The sequence below is a fragment of the Calliphora vicina genome, chromosome 1, assembly GCF_958450345.1.
Source record: "Calliphora vicina chromosome 1, idCalVici1.1, whole genome shotgun sequence".
NCBI classification, from domain to species: domain Eukaryota; kingdom Metazoa; phylum Arthropoda; class Insecta; order Diptera; family Calliphoridae; genus Calliphora; species Calliphora vicina.
In genome coordinates, this window is record NC_088780.1 from 112261437 (window position 1) to 112269937 (window position 8501).

At 30.3% G+C, this 8501-nt stretch overlaps 1 protein-coding gene across 1 annotated transcript; it reads right to left on the reverse strand.

Moving 5' to 3' along the window:
- Positions 1 to 714: 714 nt before the first annotated feature.
- LOC135952171 (piggyBac transposable element-derived protein 2-like) lies at positions 715 to 2529 on the reverse strand. The gene has a single exon (XM_065502005.1). It carries the CDS (start codon positions 2527 to 2529, stop codon positions 715 to 717), a length of 1815 nt encoding a protein of 604 aa, XP_065358077.1.
- Between the last annotated feature and the right edge of the window lie 5972 nt (positions 2530 to 8501).

Sequence of the window (8501 nt, forward strand, 5' to 3'; positions counted from 1 at the left end):
CCAAAAGAAAAAATTAGTAGTAGAGGTAAAATATTTAAAAATTCAAAGCTCTTAATAAAAAGTACAGTGGAGCAAAATATATTTCAATGTAAGTATTACTGAATGTAAAATTTTTAATTTAAGTTTATGGATTAAGGGCCATTTTTTGAGATCGTATTTAAATATGAATTATTTTTAAGTTCTATTTAAATACGGAAATAAGTTTCTCAGTGATTTTTTAAATGATACTTAAATGGCCAACGTTGGCAATTTAAATTCTATTTAAGTTTCATAAACTACCATATGTTTTTGACATCTGACTTTTGTTGTTTGGTTTTTTTCAATCTATTGTAGTGAAAAAAAAATCAAACAACAGCGACTTGCAAAAACTACAATTCCAATGCGGGGCAATTGGAGCTTATTTTGTGCATTTTCCTACCAACAATTTTATTGTTTAACAGACTTTTATTTCTTATTGGGCACAATGTATCAATTTTTGTTTTGGTTGAACAGCTGTTTTAAGCAAAACTATCGATAAATGTTTGATTTTATCTTATTTAACCCTTTATCTGGCAACATGTTATTTTAAGTGCAAAAAGTTATTTTTCTATTACTAATACTAAAATAAAAACACATATTTATTCAGAAATTTTAAAAAAATATTTTTTTCTTGTTAATTTAAAAAAAACTGGTGTGTTACAGAAATGTTACATTGCCTGAAAAGTTGCAAATATTTTATGATAGATGGAATGCACGGAAGCAGTTATTATTTTTGTTATAGCACAATGCAACACCACATTTTTCGCATAAAGTTTGTGACACGCCTTGGCAATTTGGCATTTTGCACCGTATTCTCTTTTCCGCCCAGACTGGCCAATGACCAACCTGGTCTAGACGTACAGCTTGTGGTGGAGCATGTTGAGCCGGTCCTTTGGACTTTTTTGCTTGTAAATCAGGTTCAATTGATCTCGTTCTTTTTATTTTAGATTTGGTATCGAGCTTCAAAAGAGTTTCAGCAATCTGCAGACGAAATTCTGCAGAAGATAACAACTTGTGTGTTTTATTGGCTGCACTGTTCTTTTTGTACAATAGCCATGAGTTCGCCATTACTAAATCTAAAAAGTGGTAAAATAATCGAACTTGCCACCTTTTACTGCGAAGCTGAATTTTGTATCTTCCCATAATAGCGTCAATGAGATCTACACCTCCCATGTGCGCATTATATTGGCCAACAATGGAAGGACGTTCTATTTCAATATACTTTTTTTGAGCTTTGTCGTATCTCTTTACTGGACGTTTTGGGATTTCACCAATGAAAGTAGAAGCCAGATTTACAATTTTGTTGTCCTTCCATGAGACTGTTGCAATTTCAATTCCTTCAACGCTACAAACAAACTCTACAGAAGATCCTCTATTGTTCTTAATCATTTCCTTTTCAGGTGGAAGTTTACAATTTTGAATACGGTTTCTTCTTATCGTTCCTACGCTAAAAATTCCTTCTTTAGCTAAATAGGCGAGGAGAGGCAAAGAAGTAAAATAATTGTCGAAATATAGTTGAAAATTTTGTTTTCTGGGAATGATTCGCGCCAGTCTCATGACTACATTTGAAGATGCGCCTAGGTCAGGTTCGTTGCTCTCAATAACATTTTCCTTTCCAGTTTCTGGCTCAATTTTATAAGCGAATCCCGAAGACCCACATAGTACATATATTTTATAACCCCATTTATGGGGTTTGTTAGGTATGTAACGCTTTAGATGGTTTCTGGCTTTGGTAGAACACATCTGTTCATCGACACAAAGATGTGGTTCAAGAGGAACTTTACGAAAATTTTTATTTAATTCGTCTATGACTGGCCGGACTTTAAACATTCTATCATAATTTTTGTCGGTTGCAGCCAGATTTTTGGTGTTATCATTGAAGTGAATTACCCGTCTAATTTTTTCAAATTTTTTTAAAGGCATCACTTCTCGTATTTTTGTGGTCCCAATGCTGTTGCTCCAGTGACTGGATGCATTAGGAAGCTGTACCAACGACATCATGTACACAATGCCAATAAATTGTTGAATATCTATTTGTGCTACGCGAAATGTATCACTGATGTCCTTTTGCGTGATATACAAATTTGTTTCATCAGCAATGTATTGCAACATTTCTTTTGAAAGGAAGTAAAAAAAATATTGTATTGGAGTGCTAAGGCTTTTTATTTCTTCGGGCAATGTTGTATTCCCTTTGAATATCAGTTGTTGCTCATTTAGAACAAGGTTTTTCTTTTTCCAAAGAATGTTCTCATAACGCTTCTTTTGGCATTGCCTACTTTCTGCTGCTTCATTTCCTACACATTCTATTATATCGTTAATATCTGGAGCAACATCTTCGATAATGGCGTCTTGTGCATCTACAGTATATTCAGGATCATGAGCAACATCTTCAAAAATGGAGTCTTCTACATCTACCGAATATTCAGGATCAGCCACACTATCATCGTCAAAGTCAAGTCCATCCTCACTTTCCTCAAGAATTTCTAAAATTTTCGCATTCGTCAGCGACATATTTACATGTAGGCTACGAAAAAAAAACACATTACTGTGCAATGTGACATAAATGTAACAAACTGAAATTAACCAAATACAATTAGAATATGGTTTGCTTTCAGTTGTATTTTATGAAAATCACTTTATTACATACTTACGGACTTATTATAAACCAAGAAAATAATATGTATAACACAAATCTGATTTTCACACTGAAAACTTAAACACTTGTTATGGTTTGAAATTTTTTTCAGCAATAACCTTTTGGCACAGAAAAACATGTGATAATAATATTGTCCCGTTACATTTTATTTCTTTGTTATTGAGTACAGTTTGTACTAATTATGTTACAAAACCTAAAATAATTATATTGATAAAACACAGCAATATATAGGCAATTTTTGGGTATGTGACATTTCTGTTACATGGCCAGATAAAGGGTTAAATAAGAAAAATTATATAGCACTGGAAAACTCAAACAGTATTTATATACCACTTAAATTTAAGTAAAAACAAGTAAGAAAGTATGGTCGGTCAAGCCCGACACCCTACAATAAGTAAAAGAGCAAAAACATTTTTCTTTTAAAATTTCAATAATTTATATTTTTGAGTGATTTTCGGAAGTGGGCCTTATATGAGGGCTATGACCAATTATGGACCGATCACCATGAAATTAGGTCGTGTGATTTATGTCTATATGAAAGTTTACTATGTTGAATTTTATGAGTATACCAACATTTATGCACGTTAAAGTGATTTTCGGAAGTGGGTCTATATGGGAGCTACGACTAATTATGGACCGATCGTAACAAAATTTGGTGACATGAATTTTGTGTATATAAAACTTATTTGGAGCGGAATTTGTGGAGATACATATATAAATTAAACATTTATGACCGATAAAGACCAATTTCGAAAGGACATTTGTATGGGGGCTAGTTGAAATAATGGACCGATTTCAGCCAGTTGCTTGGTCCTTGGGCGAAAAAATAATATGTACCAAATTTTATCGAAATATCTTCAAAATTGCGACCTGTACTCTGCGCACAAGGTTTACACGAACAGCCAGCCAGATGGACATTGTTTAATCGACTCAGAAAGTGATTCTAAGTCGATCGGTATACTTTAAGGTTATACATTATACCCTCCCCACTATGGTGAGGACTCAACAAATGTTTAATCCTCCCATAACCATTATAAAAGAGTATTATTTGTTTGGTCTTTGATAACCATTATGAATGATTTTTATTTTTTCGGTCTTCTATAGGCTATAGCCATTACAAATATTTATACTCTACACCACCATAGTGGGGAGGGCATAATGAGTTTGTGCAGATGTTTGTAACGCACAAAAATATTAGTCTAACACCCACCCCTAAGTAAACCGATCTACTCAGAATCACTTTCTGTATAATCTTTTTTTTATGTCGTTAGCGGTGTAGTGTAAAAATTTGATTTTGCCACGCCCTTCCGCCAACATACCGAAAATTAAAAATTTTTTACAGTATTAACCGCTGGGCTATTCTGAAGATTCCCTCAAAATTTCATCAGCCGTTTTTGATCCCATATGAAATATACATACATACAAACATCGGTTTTTATACCCTACACCACCAGATTGGGTTAGTGCTGATGTTTGTAACGTGCAAAAATGTTGTCTCAACTCCCACCTTAAAGTATACCAATCTGCCCATGATCACTTCCTGAGTCGCTTGTAATCAGGTCTTTAAAATGATAATTAGATGAAATTTAGTACAAGCTTTTCTATTGCCCCAAGGACAATAGCCTCCATACGATTGCCCTTTCGAAAAACAGTTAAGCTCTCATAAATATCGTAGTTATATATGTAGATATCCAGTCCATATTCAGAACAAATTAGTTTTATATTTTGTGATGATCGGTCCATAATTAGTCATATCTCCAATATAATCATCTTCTCGGTGTAGGGTATGTAGGATGTAGGGTCGGACTTGACCAACTATACTTTCCTACTTGTTATATATACAGTTACTAAAGTATACGTACGATTTACTTTTTGGGACTTTTTTAAAAAATCTATATATTTAAAAATACAAGGCCTGTCTCATTCATTTACTCACTCACTCATGACTGATGAGTCAGTGAATGAATGAGTCAGGCCTTGTATTTTTAAATATATAGACTTTTAAAAAAGGCCCAAAAAGTCGATCGTACGTATACTTTAGTAACTGTGTGTATATATGGATTATATTATTTTTAAAGAAAATTTTAATTTAACTTTAATATATTTTTTCATACGTTTAACATGAATTTTCCTGTGATCAACTCTATTATTAGACTATAATTATAATTCTCAATAAAGAATAATCAACAAACTGTTTTGGTATAAAACGATTTTAATTAATGTTGTGAAATCAATTAATTCAAACGATTGTTGTAAAAAATATAAATAAAATACTTTTTTATACCCTTCACCTTTGTAAGAAGGGTATATATAAGTTTGTCATTCCGTTTGTAATTTCCACAATATAATTTTCCGACCCTATAAATTATATATATTCTGTAGCTCGTTTATGTATTTCTCGAATCGAAAAACTTTCCGCATGAAACGATTGAATTGCAACAAAAACAGTGTAAAATGAAACAAAATATGTTTTTTGTCGCACAAGTATTTCTGTATCTTGAATTTGCGAGAATTATCTGTCATTTAAAAAATTTTCCAGCAATTATTGGAAGGATGTGAGAAAAAGTGTTTCTGTAACAATATTTTGAGAAAAGTTTCTCACAAGAACTGTCAAAACAAGTCACATTTGAAATTGGTGTAAGAAAAACTAAACTAAAGTACACAAAAATGTGTTTCAAAATATTTTTTTTAAATTCAGCAGTTATAAACGTTTTGTTTTATATTTAAATGATGACAATCAATAAAACACAATTGTTATAGTTTGGCATTTTTTTTTAGCATTTCACTGTTTTGGTTTTATTATAATTTCTTTCTTTCGTTGACGTTTGTCTTGCACTTGACACTTAATTACTGGAAATATTCCAGAAGAACAGAATCTGTGTTGTCTGTTTTCGCATTCAAATACAGAAACACTTTTTTCTCGCACATCGAGAAACGATGGAATTTTTTGTTTCACACTTCATGTGAGAAGTTTTGCGATGCGAGAAATACAGAAACGAGCTACAGGATCCTTATAGATAGCGGAGTCGATTAAGCCATGTCCGTCCATCTGTCTGTTGAAATCAACTTTCCGAAGCCCCCAAATAACTTACATACATTAATATAGGTCATTAATATAGACAATATGGATATCTAATGATAGATATTTCAAAGACCTTTGAAACGACGTATATAAGACCATAGTAAGTTGGACCTACAATGGGTCAAAATCAGAAAAAATATATTTTTTTTTCACCAAAAGTTTTTTTTTCGCTAAATACTGACAAAAAAAATTTTAATTAAAAAAAATGTTTTCCAAAAAATTAAAAAAACAACTTTGGAAAAAAAAATTTTGTTTACCTAAAATATTGAAAATTGTTATTTTGAAATATAATTTGGTGAAGGGTATATAAGATTCGGCACAACCGAATATAGCTCTCTTACTTGTTTAATTAAATATTTGTTGTTTTATATACATACATAAAAATAATTTATTATGCGTGATGGTGTTTCCATTTACAGTTTAAAAACATAATTCGTTACAAAACTATTTTTTTTTTTTATTTAACAGCACTAATAGATATGTGGTATGAAATCAACTGATTTTGATAATATTTAATAAGTTATCCCAAAACCGAAATCAACTTTTGACCGTTGAGTCAGTTGTCTGTTGAAATCCATTTTAAAAATCCCCCAAATATCTTTCATACATGATTGATACATCAATATATCCGCTTTAGTCTAACATAAGTTGCTATTTCAAATCGAGAAAAACGGCTCACAAATGGCCGTGACTACCTCGATTTTTTCACCAATTTTCCACAAAATTTTTTTTAACAAACATTTGTTTTTTATACCAAAAATAATTTTTAATATCACTCCTTACTTATATTTAAATTTGACATCTCTTTAGAAATTATTTTGAAAACTTAACTCTTCCAGTATTGATTTAATATTTGTCAATCGATTCCACTGTGTATTGGATTTCACTTGGCATGGAAGGTCTAAAATGTTGCTTATTTATTCAATAGAAAATATCAACATTGAAAAAAACAAAAAACAATGAAAACCAGAATTAAAACAAACACAAATAGTTTTTCCTCTGCATTTCTAAATAAAATAACTGACCAGAAATAATAAATAAACACGAAAAATATATTGCTAAACCACTAATTGAGTTTAAAATACTGGTGTTGGCTGAGCATTTGTCCAGCAATACTACATTGCTGCATGCAGTATTTGCTTTTAACAAAGCTCTTAAAGTTTGGAAAATTTAGCAAAGTAACTATTTGTATTAAGCTTATGATAATTAAGATGTTGATATTCAAGATAATGAAGTTAAATTTAATAACGATGTAGTGCATGACTTGAAAATAAAAATAGAAAAACCTTAAAAATTTAATATATAAAATATATTGTGCATTTATTGTCCAAGGCCTAACTCAATTTTTTTTTATATTTGAAAATTATGTTTTTTTTTTATTCAAAGAAATTGTTTGCCCGGCAAAGTAAAAAATGTGATGAAAAAAGAGAGAGTATTTTTATTTAACAATTTTATTTTGTTTTGTTTTTAGCAATTTAAAATTTAACTAAACATCGGCTCTAGTATTTGTTCTGTGTGCAAATGTGTTAATTATAAAAAAAATTGCAGTTTGCATTCGCCAGTCATCCGTTTGTGGAAAAAAGTGAAATTTTGTTTTGGATAGAAAAATATTTAATTTTGTTTATTGCTAAAATATTTTAAGTGTTGTACGTACTTTGTGCATGGAAATAGTGAGTTTAGTTTTCATATTTTTGATTTGGATTTCAAGTGTCGTAAAAACGAAATTTCAATTAATAATTGTTGATATGTACATGTTTTACATCTAAATAGATGGGAACTCAAGCTTGAACTTTAAATTGACAGGTGTGGCCTACAACAGACACTCATTAGGTAATTATTTAGAAATTGTTTCAGAAGACGAAACAAAAGAAAAAACACATGTATTTATAAAAAACTGTATATACTTTATACCAAAATGGAATGCTCTAACAATAGTATGACTTTTCTTGCTCATTTTGGATTTTCGATGCTCTCATGGTCTCTATCAAACATTTTCTGACATCGATACCGAAATAAAAATCATAAAATTACATACATATGTATCTGAAATCCAAAATTTTACATTTACAAAACTTCTTTTAAACGAAATTTAAAAAATATTTTGTCGATTCAAATCAAAGCTAAATAATGACACGGTGCAACGATGGAAAAAGACCTAGCGTGTGTTATAGGTCTTGCTGAGTACATTACAAATTGTGTCTAAAAATTTCAGAAACACCCTCAAATTTAGAAGTTATTCTAAAAAAACCGTTTTCAGTGATGTTCGTCAACTTATCGATCTGTAACTCAGTCACTTTTTGTCCGACTTTTAATTTTTGAACGTGTTTGGAAAGAAAACATATTACGCTTTAAAATGACATGAATTTATTAACACGTTTGTAAGTTATAAGTATTGTTTTGGTTAAGAATATCTAAAAACAAAACAAAATTTATCAACTTTTTTGATTTCAGTCGCTTTTTATTGATTATTTTGATATGGAAGCTTATAAAAATGTATATCAATATATAAAGAAAAATTTAGTTCTTAACAAGACATGGTTTTAATTTTTCAAATCGGATGAAAACTGTAAAAGTTATTCAACTTTTCATTAATACCTTTCTTAGTATTTTCTCCCCTAGCGCATATGAATAAAAAAAAAACAAAAAACTATACAAAAAAGAATATTTGTAAAATTTTTATTTACAAGGTAAATTTTTTTGAACTTTTTTCGAAAAAGTTGAATAACTTTTGCAAGTATAAACCGA